Source organism: Channa argus, chromosome 9 (assembly GCF_033026475.1).
Source record: "Channa argus isolate prfri chromosome 9, Channa argus male v1.0, whole genome shotgun sequence".
Taxonomy (NCBI): domain Eukaryota; kingdom Metazoa; phylum Chordata; class Actinopteri; order Anabantiformes; family Channidae; genus Channa; species Channa argus.
In genome coordinates, this window is record NC_090205.1 from 12785670 (window position 1) to 12807729 (window position 22060).

The window sequence follows — 22060 nt, forward strand, 5'->3', positions numbered from 1 at the left end:
TGCCCCAATCAAATACTGTAGATGTTGTGAAATGACAGATAGATTCAAGTGCACTGATACTGATACTGAATCAAGCGACATGTTGTTAAAAGTGGCATCAAATTAAGCCAAGTGAGTTTAAACAAATTGCATCATATTCACTTGTTTGAAGAGATAAATAAATTCCATCTTAATCTGAATATTATTTGTTTACAATTTAGTTTTCCCACTTAAATTATGTAATTTTGGTAATTGGTTCTAACACTTCACCTTTGATATGATTGCATTTAATTTGATTCTACAGGTTTTATGGTGACATTAATTTATTTTATTAATTTGCAAGTTCTGTAATTAAGTGTTTAATTGATTATATTTTGCCAAGAATGGAATTACTGGAATTACTTCCACTATGATAATTTGAAGCTTTTAGTAGAATAATGTTAATAAAGAAAGCAGGCTGTCTGGAGTTTCAAATTTCAGACAGTAGGAATTTTGAAATTCTACTTGTTTGCGGAATGTCATCTACTAACTCACATTAGTCATTAGTTCAGTAGTAGCATTTGTTCTGTGCACATTTCCTTTGATATTTAGGTATATTTCAGTATATAAAGTGGGATCTGCAGAAATTGTAGTTCAGTCTGTATTGTATAGCCATCATCAGTCAGAATATTAAAAATGACCATTGACACCTCTACTCAACAAACACAAACAGTGAGCAGTATTCATTTACAAAAACAGAAAATAATACAATGCTGTTGAACATTCATTTATTTTTACACGATGATCAAATAAATTGGTTATTTACAGCCAAGAGGCTTGGATCTGTGTGAGCCTCGGGCATGATAAGGTTTAAATCAGAGTCAAATCTCTTGTTATTGGTCCTGGCCTGTGTGTGTTCCTGCGTTTCTGTGTCATGTACTTCAGCAGTCTTGAATTTACACCTGACTGAGGCTGGACCAGCCCATACAAGACCTTCATTATACATATCTCCTCACCTCTGGTGGTTTCTCATCTGATAATTACAGAGAGTGATGGTTTTCTAAGTGTACTCAGAGGTTGGGCACGTGCATACGTGTGTGTGTTTGCATGTACTTGTGTGCACAGTAAGGTTAGTATCTCACATGTTCCCGGCTTCATACTGACACCACCCCATTTTCATTTACAGTATGTCAAAGTAAATTTCACACCCACTGCACATTATTCATCACATTATACCCTGTTCTAGGACATCACATGCAATACTCTATTTTCCACTTCTATAGTCATATTGACTACTACTACTCTCCTTTCGGCTTTATCCCGTGGGTTCGGGGTCGCCACAGCGGATCATTGTCCGCATGTTGATTTGGCACAGTTTTTACGCCGGATGCCCTTCCTGACGCAACCCTCCCCAATTTCTACCGGGCTTGGACCGGCACTGCATCGCTGGGGAAGGGGGAATGGGCTGTTAGGGGTTCAGGGTCTTGCCCAGGGACACTTCGACATACAGCCAGGGCCGGGGATCGAACCACTCACCCTGTGGTCCGTAAGCAACTGCCTTTACCAACTGAGCTATAGCCGCCCCTCTATAGTCATATTGACTAATATGTTTTAAAAATGTAGAACCATTTATTAACTTATTTATAATTTGGAACCAGATTATAATATAAACGTTTTAAATATGTATAGTTTTCCCCTAGGGCCTGGGGAATAGGGCCATATGTATTATCTGAATATTTCTTTTATAGCAATATTAATAGTAACTGTAACAGTAACTATATACATATTAAAGAAAACATGTTTGCTGTAGACCTCAAAGCTAAACACACGGTGAATAGGAATTATTTGTGAATGTGTGCCCCATGTGGCTGTAGAGTTCTGTATACAGCATATAATTTCATATTTGCCATAACTCACATAGCAAATCGTATTGTTTACCTTCAAACCTCAACAAGGCATCTCTGATATTGAAAATAGACACCAAACAGTTAAAGCTGTAACTTCTGGGTTGCAAGCTAGGTGTAGCATAAGACTTAAAATCAATCCACCCAGAGTTTCAGAGGCATCTCATAGATACATACAAAGTAGCCTTTTAGTGTCAACGTGTGACGAACAGGGTTTGACCTTCTTTGATTGGTTAGTAGGGAGAGTATTGCTCAAACACTTTTATAAGAGAATATCTCTACACTCTTGTCAGGCTGCTTAAAGAGTCTGTGTCAGAAGTCACATGCTATAGATTCAAGTTGTTATGCTCACAGATGTTGCGTGTCCTCTCTTCGCCACAGTTTCCTTATCTTGTGCAGGCATTTTACTGACCTCATTTTTACTTTTTCAATAATATGTTTGTTTTTTCCCCTTTAGTCCAATTTTATTTGTGATAATTCCGCATCATATGTTTGCTCACTCCAGTTTCTAACATACTACAGTTTAGTAGTAATTACTTAAAGGATTTTTATTTATCATCTCTAACTTGTCCTCTGGGCACCCTAAATTACTATGTGTTTTAAGCCACGTTGGCTGTGCTTATGCCTGTTTTGAGAGCATTGGCTCAAGTAATAAGAGTATAGTTTTTAGTCCAACCTCATGCTTGATCACACTGTACGTGGTCCACTTGTCATACACAATGCCAATTCAAGGTGCTTCACATCAGAACAACAAATCTATCAATATTGTAAAATCAAATCAACTCAACAAAAACAAACTTAATGTCGAAGGTGAACTTTGCTTCAATAGGATTTACAATTTGATCTGCAATGACATCCTCTGTCCTGAGTCCCACAGCAGAAAGTAATAGTCACCTGTGCAGACTCACTGAAAAAAAAAAACTACCTTAGAATGAAATATACTGTCCTTCCATAAGTACTGGATGTGCAAATAAACACATTTTGCTGTTTGTTCTTTTTCATGTGTTCATACCTTGCTTGTGGTTTTGCAGTTTAAAAAAAAATCTGTTATATTGCAGATTTAAAAACTTGCATGCATACAGAAAGATGTCATTGTGAAGGATTGTCTGACAGAAACAAAGGGAACATAACTAGGACACCGGTGAGCAGTTACTGTAAATACTCTACGAGGAAGTGAGGACGTGTGATGTCTGCTTAGGGATGTTTGAAACTGTGACTTGGAGTTTCCATCTGGACTTCTGTGTATGAATCAGGTTTAGGCAACAAAAGCATGTTGGTTAATGTTGAAAATATATTGTGTCTGGTTAAATATATACTATCATGTTTTGTCGAAACCATGATTGTTTCCCCAACCACATGCAGAGTGCCTAAACATAACCACGAAAAAGATTTGTCAGAAAACAATATGTTGTCAATGAACCTCTTACTGATGTGTTTAGTGGCAAATATGCACATAGGAAATCAAATGGTGCAGGAGTTGAGTTTCTTCAAAACAAATTTGCTGTAACAAATTTGATGTACATGATTATCTAGGAGACAGGATTGGCAGAGCAGGCAGCGTGTTCTCCTTCTTTACGTGTGTTTTGTAGGTCCAGTGGGAGCAGGAGTAGATATGTTCATTTTTAGATAAGGTGAGACATTTTATTTCCTCTGAACCACTAAATAGACTTGGTCTACACCATTTTTACAGCGTTTCAGAGAAAAGTCCAACTTCCAGACGTTCAATTAGCTTGACTTTTTCTTTAGTCATTGCTCTATCTTGTTCTTTTTTGCTTTCCATGGACCTTACATTGGCTTGAAATTATTAACATTTTGCTTTATAGAATGCTTTGGTTCCCCCACCTGAACCGTCATCCAAATAGAAAAATCTATTTCAACGACACTCTTCTCCCCAAGGCTTCTCCCCTACATTAATCTTTGTGACATATACAGTACACATGGATGGAATAATTTTCTTTTTATGAATATATGAATATGAAAACATCAGAGGGAGTTGTTAAAGGAAAGGTTTGTGCATGTCCTTGCACCAATTTGTCTGTATATTTATCAAGTTAAATGCAGTGTAGATTTAACATCATTGAACTGTAGATTCTAACCCTGCCAGAAACACAATTTTGATTTGGCCTTTACAATAAAACTGTATTCAGTGGAAAAATGAAGAGAGCAATTTAAAACATGGGCTAAGTTTCTAGGGACCCTCCTTTAAGAGGATCCAGAGTGCCTAATAAAGCTAACATGGGTAGGTCAGCGGCACCCATGGGAAGAAAACCCTCTAATAACAAGCTGCCACCAACTGTACATTATTAATAATGTAAAGACCTGCTAACACCACTTGGTTCCTCTTTGTCGGACTCTAACTCTTTTTCACAGTCACACTTGTTCTACATGCACGTGCATGTGGGTATGTGCTACATTTACCTGTAAAGGAGACAGAAAGAGAGCACACTAGAGAAATAGCACAGGCAAGAGCGAGAGAGAGAACAAGCATGGTGTGTGTCTGAAGGTGAATGTGTGTATCTGTTATGTCTCTGTTGGCAATCTTGCACCAGCTCTTCCAGACCATTTTTCATCCAGCTGCTGCAGTGTGAGCTGCAGAGGGAGACAGGGGGTGATGTGAAGGTGAGGTGGGGTGAGAGTTGGGGAGGGGGGTGCATGAATAGCAGCAGGAGACGTAGTAGTGTCCTAAGGAAAAAGGGTTTTTGCTTTGATAGTGAGCAGTTACTATTGCCATTACCAGTAATCCACTGCTGGGATTAGCTACATTTTTAGAGTAGCTAATCCCAGCAGCAGAGTTTTGTGTGGCTGGGACTGGACCCTATAAAGACAAAGAGACATGATGACTGAAATTCACAGGTATATGCACACACATACATACAAGCATGGCCTGGTAGTGCTAACAGCAGCAAGACTGCAGTGGGTGTTGATTAATCTCTCTCACAGTAGGTTCATCTTTCTCATAATTATCTTTGTCAAATTAATTATCAGAGTACGTGTCAGCATGACAGTGCAGATGAATTACATCCACATAACTTTGATTAATCAACAAATGAGTTTCAGGGCAAATGTTTTGTGCATATGGGTGCACTCCCAGTAGAAAATGCCTTTTCCCATTTTGATCCATCTCCATTTTTATGTCCGTAATTCCTCATTGTCATTCCACTGTCTCTCTGTTCTCTATATTCTCAGAGAGGGATATTTTTCTTATCCTCACAGTTTGAAAATGCAGGTGTCTGCCTACAGCACAGTAGGTAGAAACAGCATGTAGTACAGCTGTGAACTGTCGATGAAACATTCCAGGATACAGTAGCGCAGCATCCAGGCATTTCTATTAATGTGTATTCACAAGATAGCAGCCTGGACTATTAGTGTCACGAGTACTGCAAGTTTTCAGAAACAATACCTGCAGCGCTAATGGCATTTCGATCAGCCTCATTTGTAGTTTGGATTAATTGCTAATTCCCAGATGTTGCTATGGTTATGCTTTAAACTATGATAATGAACATGTTAAACATTAAACCTCCTATACATCAGTATGAAAGCACACCAACTTTGTTTGACACCTTTAGTATAAGGTATTGTGCCAAAGTACAACCTCACAGATTGTGAGCAAGGCTGTAATCTTCTCTGCTAGCAAGGAGAGTCTACTCTACACTTCAGAGGACAGGTATTGTCTGAGAAGGCTTTGCCATCTGTTGTCTTTAGTTTGGACACAATTTTACTTTTAGCAACCACCATTGAAATAGCCAGTTAAAACCAACAGCCGTAATTTTTTATTTAAAATGATGTTATTCAGTAAAAGCAGCAATCAGTGCAGTGAGTGGAAGAATATCCTTAGTGGAAGCAATACACAAACCTAAACCCATAGCTGATGGAGTTTAATCGGTAAGTAAAGAAAAAAGCCAATACCTGGTGAGAAATGGTCGCCACTTATATAGATTTTTCTACCAGTTCTGCATCCGTTCGTAATGCACCTTACAATGTTGCTTCTCATTCAATCACTCACACACAAACACATACGACCTGCTGATGATGGAGCCACCATGCATGGCGCTGGTCTGACCCACTTGTGAGCAACTTCAGGTTCAGTGTCTTGCCTCTTCGCAATTTGGGCCGTAGGAGTTGTGGATTGGCCCGCTAGTTCCACTGATTGACAGCTGCCCCAGTGAACAGACCCATGAAGATAAACATGGATAGTATAACTTATAAAACCACGACACAGGAATCAAAGATGTCCCCCATTTCCTTGAATAAAAATTGCTTGTTGAGAATTTACAGTAAGTACAAAAAACCTTTGTAGCTTCTGGACTTCTGCTTCCACACTAATTTCTCCTGCTGACCTGGTTTGCACGGTCCCTCTTAGCTCGTAGATCTCACACTGGGACACCGTCACTACTTAAAAATCAAAATAATGTTTCTAGTCTCTGGGAATGTCGTACAAATATGAAACAAGTATTTGACTTCTGTTCTAGGTGTTCGGTCAGCAGTTTCAAAGAAAGGAACAATATCACAATAAGAACTGGTTTATTCCAATAGATTTATAAACTCAACAGATTTACCGTAAAAGAAAGATAAAAAAGACAGTATTTTTCTCACTGAGTTCATGCTCATGTCTGTGTATGTAATCGAAGCTTGGTCATAACTATGATGTGATCCAGACAGAATAACATCCTGACAGGAGACTGTAAAATCAACCATGTCACATGCTCAGAGGCAGCGCAGAACTCCATCTGACACAGCCTTAGAGTCAGTGAAACCGCCTGCATGGAGAAAATTCATTCTTTCATTATTAATTCACACACTGCCATGACCGTACCCTTCAATCATACATATTTCATGTAACCCTGTACTGCTGTTATTTTGTGATTCAGCACACATAACGCTTGGATTTTTTCTTTTTCACTAAAAATCATACCACACTCATGGCATGTCAGCGCACCAGTCTGGTTAACCTTGTACTGTGTGTGGTCAGAAAGACAAAAAAATGACTCTTTGACCAATTCCCTGCTGTCCCCTCCACAAAAAAAAACACATTGTCAGAAAAAGCTACATATGTTCTTTTGCTACAGTGGGACATTCTAGAATCTGGTTAAAGCCGTTGTTCAAACATCAGTGATAAAAGGTTAAAGGCCTTATAAGAGGAGGAAGGTGGACAATAGGAAAAGCAGTGTTGTGTTAACAGAAATGTTTGAGCTACAAAAATACATTCATTTAAGGGTCCACTTCATAGTTTTTAAACTTATGAAGCCATACCGGAGTCAAAAGGTCACAGTTGTAAAAAGTGACGAAGAAGTTAATTATTTTCATCTTTCATCTGAGGTGATTTTGTTTAACACATCCCTCTCTATTGGTTTGGCTGTGTGTGTTTCGCTTTTAATAACCTCACACATTTTAACACTGCATGTTCTTTGCTGTGTAGTTAATACATTAGCGTGGCTTTTGTTTGCCAAATGATCAGTTCCTTCTTAAAATATGATCTTGGTGATCAAGTGTGTATGTGTGTGTGTGTGTGTGCGTGTGTACATGCGCTTTCTTGTTAGCTGTATGCGCAAATGTTTTTGTTTGTGTTATCACCACAAACAGCCAATTGGTTCTTATTGAGGAGCCAGGTCATATGTGTACTCACAGTCATTCAAATGTAACATGAATGTAATTTAATAGGTGCCTCTCAGAAGGTTGCATGAGTGCTTTCTGCTTAATTCAGTTTAAATCGGTGTATTGTATTGTGGTGTGAGTCTGCTGGCAGCCTGCCTCCTTCTTCTATTTTACTATTAAATTCCCACTGGGTCCTCTAACCACCATGGCTTCCTAGTTGTTTAGATCATTAGTTACACTTACTCTCCATGTAAGCGATGCAGACACCGAGTGTCAGACGTTGGCCCCAGGCTAGTCAATATGCACACATGCATTTAATCACTGTACAGAACACACAAGGAAATGTTATCTGCCTCAGTTTGTTCTCTAAAGATACTGAATTGATTGCACATGCACTTTCCTTGCAGAGACCAGTGGTTTGTTTTTCATTCGTGTTTGAGTTTGCACCTTATTGCATTCATTGACATTCTGACATGTTTAGCCATGTACACTCCTTTGTCTGTTGTTTGTTGTTGTTATTTTGTCCTTTCGGCTTATCCGAAAGGATAAATTATCTTTACAATTTGCCCCTTTAACCACATCTTGTAGTGGAACTCCCATGGGACATTGCTGCTGCTGGTGCAGTAGCAGCAACAGGAATTAAGGAGATAGTAACATACTGTACGGGCTGAACATCCTCTACATGTTTATAACCTTTTACATCTTAGCCTGCCTTAGAGTCATTGCTTGAATGGACTGCTCACTTCATCCCATACATGAATGATAATCTTTGCTTATGTGGACAGTAAGTGGGAAATTAAAATTTTCTTCAGTTGATATTATATAGTACGTAGAAGCCCATTAATACATAAGTTATTGTATACATAAGCTGTTGTTCTACTCAATTGACACAATTTAAAAGTGCAAATACTGTACCAGGCTGTACACTCGTGCTGGCTGTCTCTTTAAACTGAAGATCTTTTAAAGAAAGAGAGCAGAAAATAAGATAAAAGAGGATGACAGTGAATGACAGTGTTAGTTAGTTCAAGAGGTGGCTCATGAGACTCTGCGTGTGTTTTTACATGTGTGTACTGTACTTCATTTTGTAGAGTTGCAGTGATCTGGCCCCTGTCAGCAGTTTAGCCACAGCCACAACTCCAGATAAAGCATTAAAGATGAAGCACTGACAAGGCAGGGCCATCCGGGGCCACTTAAAACCAATACAGCAGGGCAGGGTAAGGCCCTCCATCAATTACAACCTTAACAGCCTAATCGTAATGAAATAATCCAATCCCACAGACAGCTGAGTCTCAACTCTGCAGATCACCAACAGGAAAGAAAAACCAATAGTGAGCAAGGATGTGAGTGGGGTTTAACGAAATCTTATGGCATTATATTTTCAATTATAAAAATGATTTTATAGCTCAAGAATGGATGTAAGTCCACTACCAGCTGAAGCTTCTAAATTGGCTTTCTCTTAAAACATTGCATGAATACATCACATACTGTACATTCATTCTTTTATATGATCTTGTCTTTACAGTAAGTAATATTTGGGTTCGGTGTCCTTCTCTGTAGCAGTGGACAGGAGAATTCACAGATCTGTCTGCCTAAAAATTAATAACCACTGTGCATGAAATACCAAAATATAAAATAAACGATTAAATTGAGGACATTTTATACCTGGTGGGAAGAATATTTTCTTTTGTTTTTTGATTATGATTCAGATTTGTTCCTGCTGATGCTACTTGTTGTTAATAGAAATTCAAAATCCTCCTCATGTTTACCTGTTGTGTTTATAAACTGAGGTACATTACACACCTCTAATCCACTTCATCTGGGTAATGATGTTTCACCTTTCCGTTGGCAATTTGAATATTATCAAGCTTCTCTAAATGAATCTCTTCACATTCTACAGCCTTTCACAATAAAAAGAAATTCAAAAGGCAGAATTCCATCCTTTTTTTTTGCAACTCCAACTCCTAAAAAAGTTGGGAGGATGTGTAAAACGTAAATACAAACAGAATGCAATGAATTGCATAGAACATAAACAATATATATTATATTCTTGTTTGTTTTCTCAAACATCTACATGAATTGCTTAGTTTTATTGAATGTGGCTTAAAAGTCATAGATAAACTAAAAGAACTGTAGAGTTCACATCATACACTGTTGTTCATTTTAGTTTGCTGTCCCTACATCAACACCTATAGTAATAAATTAAGAAAACCAACACCCCCAACTATTATTTCATGCGCCACCTTGACTTCACTGTAGATTTAACTGGATTTGTGTGTGTTAGTGTGTGAAAGTTTACACTGAGAGCTTTCTAGTCATATGACGGCATGAGGCCTCCACTGGGACCCTTAATGTGAAATGGGACAAAGAATTACAGTAAGTCAACAAAAGTAAATGAGAGATGTAAAAAGCAGAGCAAGGAGAATGAGAATTTGAGAGCCAGCTGGCTGACATCTAACTCACTGAGCCTACGATTAAGAAGGAAGGCAATATTTTACTCCCTCCCAACAGGGTTAACACACCAGATAAAGAGTTCATCCTACTAGTATTTTAGTGGGGAAGCTTCTCCCCTATCTCTTTCACTTGCTCTCTCCTCTCTCTGTGTTACATCTAACAGCAGGGTGATAAACTACTAGTCATGGGTTTACAGTATACTGATGGTTGGCAGTGGAGATCAGCAGCAGCAGTTCGACTGGCCTTCACTTACTGCCACTGAATGTAAGGGATACAACTGTGAGGAAAAGCGCCAAAAAAAGCAGTAGTTCCTGCACATCTGTTGAGTTTCAGACAGATGTTTTCCCAACTGGGTGCCCTTGCCTTTTTTTTTTTTTTTTTTGGTTCCAATGGCGCATTTTGCGTTTCCCCAAGATCTAACGGAATGTAGTTTTTTTACCCTTAAATTAACTTTAAGCATTACAACACAGTGACTCAAACTCTAGCGTCAGGAAACACGAAACAAAGAGGAAAATCTCTTCACTTAGGTTTTGTAACCGAATATTCAGCAGCGTTTTATATTTAAGTCTGAACTTTGATACAAATGACAACACAGACCTTGACTTTAATGTCATTATCAGAGATTCTCCTGAGTAGTGTAAATGTCTGATAAATACCAAAATTGCAGCATGCTGACACTTAAAGGGTGAGCAGTAGTCTAAACACTGAGAACAGGGGGACATGAAATAGACAATTTGTTGCACAAGCAAATGTGTGTCCTGTCACACATCCTTGGACACTCATTTATACAAAAGCACAAATGTGCACACAGTAATTTGTGTACAAGATGTGACATAAGGACACATAACCTCATTTTCATCTGTTCATCTGACATCCATTTACATCATGATAGCAGATTAGGGGACTGAGCAGTGTGTGTGTCTGTGTGTGTGTGTGTGTGTGTGTGTGTGTGTGTGTGTGTGTGTGGTGTCCTCAGGAACCAACCTTATCTTCAGCTGGAAATATAATTATTAGCACACAGCAATTTACTGTATCTGTGAACGTTTGCAGAATCTTTGTGTGCCCATTTTCAGTAACGAACATAAGTCTTAAAAACCCCTTTACACATCTTAACCCAGTATTTATTCTTATTTTGAAGCCATACAGTGTACAGATACAATGTGCTTGAGATGCTACAGAACATCTTAAAGGGGTGATTATGAGCACAGATTTCAATATCAGACAATATGTACTTGTCAACATTAAGATGGTTGCTATATATTTAACCAAGGCCAATTTTCCCTCAGTCAGATATCATAGAATATTTTTCTAAAGCCAAAAATACACTTTCATACGGTATTCCAAAGCAATGCCAAGGAAAATGGCTTATCCTGTGAGTTCAGGTCCGCCACAGTGGATCATTGTCCACATGTTGATTTGGCACATTTTTTATGCCAGATGTACTTCCTGACACAAACCTCCCCAATTTCTACCAGGCTTGGACCAGCACTGCACAGCCGGGGATGGGAATGGGCTGTTAGGGGTTCAGTGTCATGCCCTGAGATGCTTCGACAGATAGCCAGGACAGCGTTTCTGCATCGTGTTCAGATATGGCTTCTTCTTTGCATGATACAGCGTTAAATTACATTTGTGGATTGCACAGCGAACCGTGTTCACATACAGTGATTTGTCAGTGAAGTGTCACTGAGCCCGTGCAGTGATGTCCAGTAGAGAATCCTGCCTGTTTTTAATGCAGTGCTGCCCGAGGGCCCAAAGATTACACGCATCAAATTTTGACCTTCAGCCTCGTCTCATGTGCACAGAGATTCCTCTGATTCTTTGAATATTTTGATGATATTATATACTGTAGATGGTGACATCTTCAAAGTCAATTTTATATTGAGGAAAATGTTTCTGAAATTGTTCCACAATGTTTGCGCAGTTTGTCACAGATTGGTGAACCTCTGCCGATCTTTACATTTGAGATGCTCTGCCTCTCTGAAATGCCTGTTTTTATTCCCAGTCATGTTACTTACCTGTTGCCAATTCACCTAATCAGTTGTCAAATGCTCCTCCATTTGTTTTTTTATTTGCAGCAATTATTTTTCTACCCTTTTGTTCTTTCTGTATTTTGAGATGTGCATCCATGCTGTGTGATTACTATCCATCCCATTTGTACTATTTAGTGTTTCTTTGGAGTATTTTGGGGTCCAAACATCCATTCTGTCATGCACTTTCCTTCTTATTATGGTGCACACACATGCCCAACCAACATATTGACAGTATTTACATGAGAGCTTGCTACCATTCATGGTTTGTTGCACTGTTCGGGGGCATGGTGATTAGCTCACAGCACGTGCTAGCTGGCCTTGCACCTAATCAAATGAAAAAGGAAAAATAAAGCCAAAAGTAAATAGTTTACTCTACTTGAGCACAAATAGAAAATGCTCAGCAGTACTGTACTATATTGCTGGCTGTTGTTTTTGTTGCTAAATAATTGTTTGTTTAGTCCAACCTTTTGTATTTTGGCTTTGTATTTTGATTGGTTGAGTTTTACCATGTGACACTGTTAACGTTTTTCCTTGGTAGAGAAACTGAAGCCTTTCAGGCCATGATTTGTTTTGGTGAGTGTAAATAGCCTGTAAACTGACATATTGCATTAAAATTTATTGGTACATTGAATTTATTGTACTCTGTGTGTTGATAGTGAATACATTGTCATTACTTTACCATTTGAGAACCACTGCACAACAAACCAGGAAAGAATAATCTTCAGTAAACAGTAATACTCAGTTGTTCTGAAAAGCAGCTTGAGTAATACTGTACTGTACAGTATATTGACGGACCAAGTGACTGCCCAGCAACAGCTACATTCTTCAAACATTAATATCATGAACACCAGGAGATCTGTTCAGTCCTGCGTGAAGCAGTAGCTGTGGCTATCGAACACGTGAAGTGTGCATGGACAGCGTATGCTTCATCTGAACGCTCACTAACATTCACTAACATCAATATATCATGTAACATAGATATCCTCTCTTTCCACCTCTTCTCTCCACCTGACTCTCTCTCCCCTGCCCTCATCTGTCTGTCTCCCACCTAGATGGTTTATAAGCCCTGGCTGTGTTCTCAGTACTTCCAGACCACCCAGATGCACTGCAGCAAGCGAATCCCCTGTGGTCAGTACTGCATGGAGGTGCAGCAGCGGTGCCCCTTCATCCTGCCTGACAATGATGATCTTATTCACGGAGGAAGCCCCAGTTTTATATGCACAGGTACACAACAATCAGCTTACAGTTTATGCATCCTTTTCCCTGTTTATGTTTACGCTCATTTTACAGATTGGCATCAGTACAGTACATGCAGCAATCTAGTGCAACCAGTAGGGTCTGAACAGCTGGGCCACAGTGCTTTGTTGACTTTTCAAAGGATAAAAGAGTATTACTTTCATTAATCCAGGGATTCAAAGCTACTATAATAGCATCTCTAACTTCAGCTGCCTCATGCACTTACTGTATAATGAGCTAATACCTTATCAGCATGTGGGGAGTGTAGCATCTTTATCAGTGATACAATGATGAGCACACACAACCAGTGATGGACACACGGCTTGTGCCTTTACAGTTACAGGAGGTTCTGTTAATCAGCCGTCTGCCAACTAATTGTTGCTAATTACTAATTACCAAGAATCAGCCGCACAATAGAGCACTGTGATAGTGCTGAAAGTCTGAATAGTCTCATACTCTTACGGTCTGTGGGCCAGTGTTAGTGAATTTAGGATTTCTACTAGCTCCAGGTACACACCCCAGTGCACACACACGTCTGAATCCTAAACATATGTTTAACCTTTTTAGGTCAGAATGTTTTATCTTGCCAGTTCCTTAAAAATAGGACTTTGTGAGCATATTTAGTCAGAATATGTTTAATAAAGTACAAAGGCACTTACTTACATGACACTGTGATGCTTCCCTCTAGTGGTTATTTTGAGCATCAGGTTACAGTCTGTGTCAGTATGACAAGAACATTTTTTGGGCTGCTTACTTGCACCTGCTTTTTGGATTGATAGTTTTTACCGAAGGATAAAGGTGGTAGTATTCTATAGTTTTATTACAATCTCATGGAAAGACCGAAACTGACCACATGCTAGTTAGGATTTTCCTAACTTGAAAGAATCTGATTAACAGATGGCAAACAGCAGATAATAGCAGACAAGCTAAACGTTGTGTTCAACTGATTGTCACACTCTTGTTGCACTAGTTATTACTGACAGCAGCAGGATAACAAATGTGTGGTTGATTTAAAATAAGGGAAAATGCCCATGTTTATTGGAATGAAGAAACATGGTGCCCTCAGTGATGTGCTTTTAATGGTTTGGGGTACAGTTATGGAGGTCTGCGGCACAGAGGAGTAATCTACAGTATATCAGACTTTAGCGGTAAAGACATTGCTTGTTAGAAGCTTTGTTCTTTTCATATTTTTTTTATAGTAAACAATATCGGAAATATTACTATTTTAGGTTGTAGCATAAATGTACAATACAGCCATAACATCATTGCCCTGCCTGTTTATATACTGTAGTACAAAAGTCTTACAATGTCGTAGAGAGATAGTACAGTGCAGTACAGTTAGTGTGGGTCTGTTAATTCTGCATATAGGGCATGTGTATGTGTATGTTTGTGAGTAATTATGCAAATGGGGTCAGTCTAAAAGCAGAGTATGTCAGAAACATGCAATAATTACAAGGGTTCTCTTGTCACAGTTAAGATGTTGACAGTCATACTGTGCTGAGTGGGCACACTCTTCTCCAAAGTTCACTCCTCCCATTAGCATGCAGACAGGCTGTGAAAACACCCACCCCCCACCCCCACTCCCCCTTGTTCATAATCTCAGTGTAAAGTGTGTCAGCCTACTGTTTGTCATTTCAGTCCTTGAGTTGATGCAGTACATTTGGGTGAATTTCTTGCACTTTGCATCTAATTTGAATATGTACTTTGTGTTATTACCATTATTTTTAAAAAGTGTGAACTTAAAATTTATGATTTTGTTAATTTGTTTTATTTTGACATCATTATGTTATTGGAGATACTAGATACTAGGACGTTAGCTGTTTAGTGATTACCAGCACATTCATCAGCTTTTGGTTTCCCCTGTGTTTTTGAATGGGATTGGATTTGTTTTGACTTGCAGTTTACACTGTATGTGCAGAGTATTTTTATGGTTTGCATGTCTTGTCAATTTATTTCAATGCGATGCTTTGAGCTGTCTTGGCTATATTTAACCATCAGTTGTTACTGTCTTTTATGCAGTGTTTTTTGTTTCTTTCTTATTACAGGAAGCAAGGGTTTATTATAAAAATGCATGTCTGAATTGTGAGCTAACTATTTATATCTCCATCCGCCTTCACCAAACAATCCTTAGGGCTGTTGGAGGACTATCCTTCAGGTGTGGACCCAAATGCAGAGTGCTGCGACGTGCGGTGGGACTTGAAAATGGACAACCGTTCTCGGGGGACCCTCAAAAGAACTCACCCACCATGCCAGCATCGTACGTCCCTCAGCTCCTCGGCAGCCTGCAGACTGTGTAACAGCCGGCTCAAACTCTGCCTGCTGGTCCTCGTCCTCCTACACACGGTTGCCAGCCTCACTGCATCCCACAATGCAACAGGACTGGGCCTCCCCACCATCACGCCTCTGGAGGAGAGCCCTGCCAACGAGGAGTGATAGAGCTTCCAGGAGGAGGTGAGGTTGTCAGGTTGGGGGAATTCCCTCACCATAGCAACCAATGTGGAAAAATACAGCCACAGTTGTGCAAATGGCTGAAGCTGTGTGCCTGTGGACATACTGCAACACTTTCTGGCAAATGGAAAACGTGGGAAGCTTTGAGATGAAAAACACACAAATCAATCAAAACAAATATATAACTAAACAAACAGAAACACTAAGGGACTATACCAGTCCCTTAGATAGTTAAAGGGGACAATGCCACAGCCTTTGTTGAGTGGGAAGGTCGGCTTCCTCATGGCTGAGTTTCTCTCACTACGCTTTTTTACACTGTGTTCCAATTATCCGTTTCTGTTGCACTGGCTGACTATGAAATAACATAATCATATTCTCTTTCTAATGTTCATCCTTTTGTGTTCGTTACTGGGTGTCTCATTTGGGAAGAAAACGCGTTCTCTAAGTAAGACAGATAAAGTGTAAAAAATAATTTGCTGCAAGAAGTTTGCATGTGTGTCTGTGTGATTGTGTTTTAGGCGTGTGAGAAAGTGTATGTGTGCGTGTGTGTGTGTATGTGTGTGTGTGTGTGCTTATACAGTATGCGTACAGTATAAGAAATGTGTGTTGCAGAAACATACCCTAAAAGTCTCCCTAACAGAGCGGTGCAGCAATTATGTTTTTATGGACCCATCCTGCCCCCAGATGTCACTTAGCTCTCCCATGCTGCTTTATTGGCCACAATCCTATCAAGACTTAACTGGGTTTTGAATGTGGTTCTGGTGTCCGTTATATGCTACTGGTTAACATAGGTTTGGTCACATTGTTGTGAGATTAAACAAAAACTAACACAGTCTTTACAAGGATCAAATCAGTTCTGTAATTAGCATCATTAAAAATCTTTCACGTGACTGAATGGTGTAGAACGTAAGAAAACAAACACAGCGCATTCCTCCAATGTCACCAGCACTCGAAAGTCTCAAAGGATATTCCCATTTAAAATGTCTGGAAATTGAATAACATGTATGAAATGGAAATACAAATGGAAATGAGCAGACAAACCCCGGCTTTATTTGTCTAATGGCATGGCATATTGTTTTTTCTGTCTTATTAATTGCCTCTTTAAGTAAATTATAAAATGATGGCAGAAATCACAACATTTTTTTTATGATCTAGATTCAGATTCAGATATTACTAACAGGGCTGAGTCAAATGATCAAAATGATTTTACCTCACAATGAACAATAACTCTCTAAAGTACATATACTGCAACGATAAATAAAAGTACCAAGTGAATTCAAGTTGCACACTGATGGACTACTGTCTGTGTGCAGAGAGACCATTCATTGTAGTTTTTACTATCTATATGGGGATTGTTGAAATTACAATTAATTTAGAAAATGCCCAAAGTTATCTTTTAAGCTAGTGCCCGGGATAAGAATCAAAATCAGTCTACTCTGCCCTGCCTCCTCCAACTCTGCTGTGCTCTTCTACTTCTGCCATACTCCTTCACGCCCTGCACTGCCCACCATGTATTAGGTTTTAGTAATCATTAATTTATAATGAATGAAAAATGCTGCAAAACTTCTAATCAAGAAGTTATCAGAAATTATTTAAATTCCCTGTTTACTTAGATCCAAAATATTTTCGGCCCGTTTCACCAGAAAAAGATCAGCTTTTATCCTCAGCTAGTGCTTTGTCTGTCTCTGCATACCTCTGCATTGCAGCCAATGCTATTCTGTGAGCCTGATTTCATGGGAGACGTAAAGAGCGTCTCTGCGCAAGTTTTGGATTTTTTGCAAAGTTTTGCAACATATTTATACTAAACAGATATTTGAAAAAGTTACATAATGTAGCTTTAGGCTGTAAATAAACGTGAATATGAAATGAGACTAAAACATTTGACTTAACCAAAGATTTACAGGCATTTAACCAAAACCTCATTAGGATTCTGGCCACTTTTTTAGCCACATGGGACAGCAAAGTTAACTGACATCTGAAACTTTCTAAAACTGGATTGATATATTTAGCACTGTTGCTTCAGATGTACAACCTTTTATATTTTTTATTTTAAAGGTACCATCCAGTCAAAATCATGGCCACTGAAACCTCCTCTATCTACCCTGTTGCAAGAGCCTTGGTACAGCAGAAGGAGTAATGCAGTAAATGACTATACCCAGCAACACTCCTGGAAAACTGAAACTCATTTCACTTATTCATTAATTTATCAGTGGTGTCATTTTAACCTCAGGTCTTTTTATGCCCAGGAAACATGTGGACTGGATGCTACCTTTAAGGAAACTGTATTTCCTATTCGATCATGATGAACACAAACTGTCAACATCTTACTAGGGAAGGTACAGTGTCATGCTACCTGCAGCAGTGTTAAAGGAAATCCTTTGACCTACTAAGAGGCATATAACAATTCATTCCAATCCCTGGCACCATAGCAGACAGATTGAGATTCTCCGTCTTACCAATGCAGAGTTGTTGGTGACTTAATTGTCATTTTTTTTTTTTTTTATCAAAATGTGTATTTTCATTAACCGCATGTGGAGGCTTTCTGCAAGGTTATGACAGCCTCTTTTGTCGATTGTCCCCAGCTCTGCTCCCTGCATAAGCACCATACCCATACCTGGTCCTAAATCAGCTCCTGTAGCATGTCTTGTACTTTTCTCCTTGAAACATCACATTAATGTCTCATTAAGTAAAAGGGCTTTTTAAGATAAACAGTACAAACATTATCATCCACACACTAAAACTCTCCAGATTGTTAGCAGACCAAGGGTAAACATGGCTCATACTCTGTTTTATTTAACTCATGCACCTGCAGTACAGAGTCAAACCACATGGATTTTAGAGGAGAACAGGAACAGAAGCAAATCCACAGAGGTGATTATGTTGTTTGTGTAAGCACTAATGGCAAAACCTGATAATCATCTAAGTCAGCTGACACTTGTGTTTATCTTTTAAATGTTGACCAGCGTATGAACAGAAAGGAAAGGGGTGACTTTAAGGGCTGACTTATTTAGTTACTATTTTAAATTTCTTTGTCTTTTTGATGAACACAGCTGTGAGATGAGCTATTTGAAGATAAACAGGTGTTGCTGAATGCATATTTTCCACTCTGAGTATGTTGACTACTTCAATGAGATGTCCAAATCAATATGATGTCAAGAATTTTATTATACATACAGTATTACAGAATACGAGGATTTAAAACTCATGATTATTTGCATCATTTCTGTATAACCAATAACCAATGGCTTATTTTGACTCTTATGCTGTTTAGACCCTGGTCCCCTCCAGTTTACCATTGCATGAAATACATAACTGCTCTTTGTCATTCAGCACAGTGCACCCATCATGCCCATCTTGGATAACCCCATTTACTGATAGGAAAATGCTGCTATACTATTGGCCACCAGTAGATGGAGATCTATCTATTCGTTTATAGTGATACTGCTGCTGAAGACCTACCACTGGGCTGTCAGATACAGAGGAATTAAGAAAGCTGGACTCTGGAAGAACAAGGGATGGGTGTGTGGGTAAAAGTGTGATGTTGCACTTTGATGTGTTTGTGCATATGCTGAGATGTGTATTTGTGCCTGTCACTAATTGTTGTGTTCTCCGGAGAGCTCATTAGCATTGCTATGACCTTGGGGCCAGCAAGGCAGGTGTGTCAAACCTCCACTGTCTTTAGACCCACAGGGGCCTGCTACATTAGTTTTACCATTATTCACTGCCCTTAAGCTGCATAGAGAGTACTATGAAACCATTTTACTGTACGCTTTATAATAACCGTGTCACCGTCCCAAGACACAAAACAGACTGGAGTAGAGCTATGTTTTCCCTGAACCTGTCGTGTGGAACATTTCCTGAACTGGTATCCTGAAATAAGGTGAGAGATGTGAGAGGCAGTGCAAAAAAGCCAGGCTGAACGAAGTGGACAATGATGTGAAACGGGTGATAAAGCATAACTCGTTTTGAGAAACATACAGTAAATATCTGCTTTTCAGTGGGAACTAAAGGAAAACAGGGTCTGACTGTCATAAAGCTGTGTCATGCAACCCTCACCACAAATGCATGTAAGGGATCTCTTGAAGATATACTGTACATGTGATTTCATTCTGCGTATCATGTCAGCAGTCACGCTGTGATGTTGTAACCATCACAAGTCACCTGTTGGACATGGATTCATTAAAAAAACTGGCATTCAAAAGTCATGTCAAGGCCATGTCAGCTTTACATGCAGTAATGCATCCTTACTGGTTGCATGGGTGCGAATGCTGTGCATACATGTTGTCCTTCACGCCCCCTACAGATATATTTGCACCATTGGACATTTTTACTTTCTGCAAGAATTCTTCCAAACAATAATAGAATTAGATTTAACTTATGTAAATCTCAGATTTGACTTTTTTTGGTAATGCAGGCATGCACGCAACAGTTACTCTGCTATGATAATTTTATATTTTTGTGTGTTTTGGTTTGTCAATTGTTTACTGCAACTAACTGAGAAGAAGTTGTGTAGGGTTCTATACAGTAGATTCAGTCTAGATCCCTGACAGTGGTCTGTAGCAGTCGTAAGGTATGGTCTGTCACATTTTATACCACACCAAACCTTTTGTGTTTTGCCCCCACACATATAGACTCTGCCCCATCCTCCTGTGCGCCCACCACCAAATGTTATGTACACAAATATTTCCCTTTTTTCACTCTTTCTCAGCCTCTCTCTGTTATCACAATAGTTCTGTTTTCTATCCTGTGGATCTATGCAGAAGCCCATTCCTTTTTTGGTTGTAAATATGTTCCCTAGTATGCTGAACAATGTATGTCTTTTCGTCCAGGTTTTCTTGTGTTGTATTTTTGAGTTAATGTCACTCTGTTACTTTCCTCTTCTTCTCTAATTCTTTTTGTTATTTTGAGCGTATGAAATCATTGATGTTAAAAGAGAATGTGATGAGAACTAACCAATAGAGTTGTCCTCAGCTTCGCAACCTTATTGTGAAGGTTGTGGTTCTGTGTGTGTGAACGAGAAAGATTTATGATCATAGAAATGGAGAAGGTTCAAAGGCATATAGAAGTATCATTGCGATTATGATTATTATGATTACTATTATACACCAGTATATTGTAATATTATAGATGCTTTAGTTCAAGTAACTTCTTTAATTTTTTTACAAACAACTTTGAAGAAATGATTTATAAAACAGTCTCACAGTCATGATCTTTTCAAAGAGTATGAAAACTACTGCTACGATGATTAAAATTGTGTTCTGATGAAAATAAATACAGACATATAATCTTTTCCTCTGTTGTGTTTTCTGCATGATGTGATATTAATTGATATTTAACTAATATTCCAATGGATAACGGTCTTTCTGCATGAATGTTTATGTTGCTGTTACACTAGTGTATAACAGAACAGAATGGGCCTCAAAACCTACTTGATTAACATACTTAATCGAATACCAAAATAGCCATTTTTTCCCCTTTCCAAAACATGATGATGACAGAAGGTAAAATCATATTACATTTTCTTTAGGGGCACTGATGCAGACAAAAGCTCAACACTGTAGTGATTTACAGCAGTGATGTTATATTCAGTTGAAGTTATAGATTTTTCTATTTTACTTTTTAGTGTAATTTATATGAGATATAATTAAAGCTACAATGTGGAGCCAAGGCTAAAGCTAATTTAAGACCCAGACGTTGCTCCATATGTCTTTACTCTTAAACAGCTTTACCCATCCACAGACTGCACAGCCCTTCAGGTAGTTATCATTACCAAATTAAAAGTATTGATCTTTTCTGATTGGTCAGAAGGGAGGCTTCCACCACAACTCTCCATGTTAAGATGCTTTGAATGAATTATAGCATAATTTGGTCTGTAAGAGCAAGCTGAGAAAACCCGGTGACACTAATATGTGTATTTTGGCAAACTTTAGAAAGCAGGAACTAAACACATGCAACAAAAAGGTGATGCAGATGCAGAAAACAATAAACTGACTTTCATATGATGTCAGACACTTCCTGAAGTCAGTTTGCATAACTAAAAACTCCAGGTATCACTACTGGAAACTACATTTTAGGGTTTGGTTTTGTGCTCTGTAATAATTTTCACAGCACATTCCCACAGTTTACAGTAAGATTAGTGAATGTAACATAAAATAATTTGATTCCACATAAAACCATCAGGTGGCAGTATTGGTGTATCATATTGAGAATGTGCTGGCTCAACTCTGGAATTTAAATACACCTTTCAAAAAAATCATGAATGAATATCATACTGAACGACAGATTGTTTTTTAGCTAACATCAATGTGCCATCACACAACTAAAGGAATTGTATCTAATATCAACTGGGTGTTTGTTATTCATTTATGTCTTTAAATATTTAGCACCCTGTTTAAATTGCCTCTCTGAGCATAGAATGAAGCCCAGCTGACCAAGGCGGGA

General features: G+C 38.7%; 1 protein-coding gene across 1 annotated transcript in view; it reads left to right on the top strand.

Moving 5' to 3' along the window:
- Positions 1-20909, top strand: part of LOC137133180 (NALCN channel auxiliary factor 1) — a 78854-nt gene extending 57945 nt beyond the window's left edge. The window contains exons 2-3 of the mRNA XM_067516495.1: positions 12988-13159; positions 15303-20909. Of these exons, the coding sequence (XP_067372596.1) occupies positions 12988-13159; positions 15303-15604 (474 nt within the window). The 3' untranslated portion in view covers positions 15605-20909. The remainder of the gene's footprint in view (positions 1-12987; positions 13160-15302) is intronic.
- The last annotated feature ends 1151 nt before the right edge of the window (positions 20910-22060 follow it).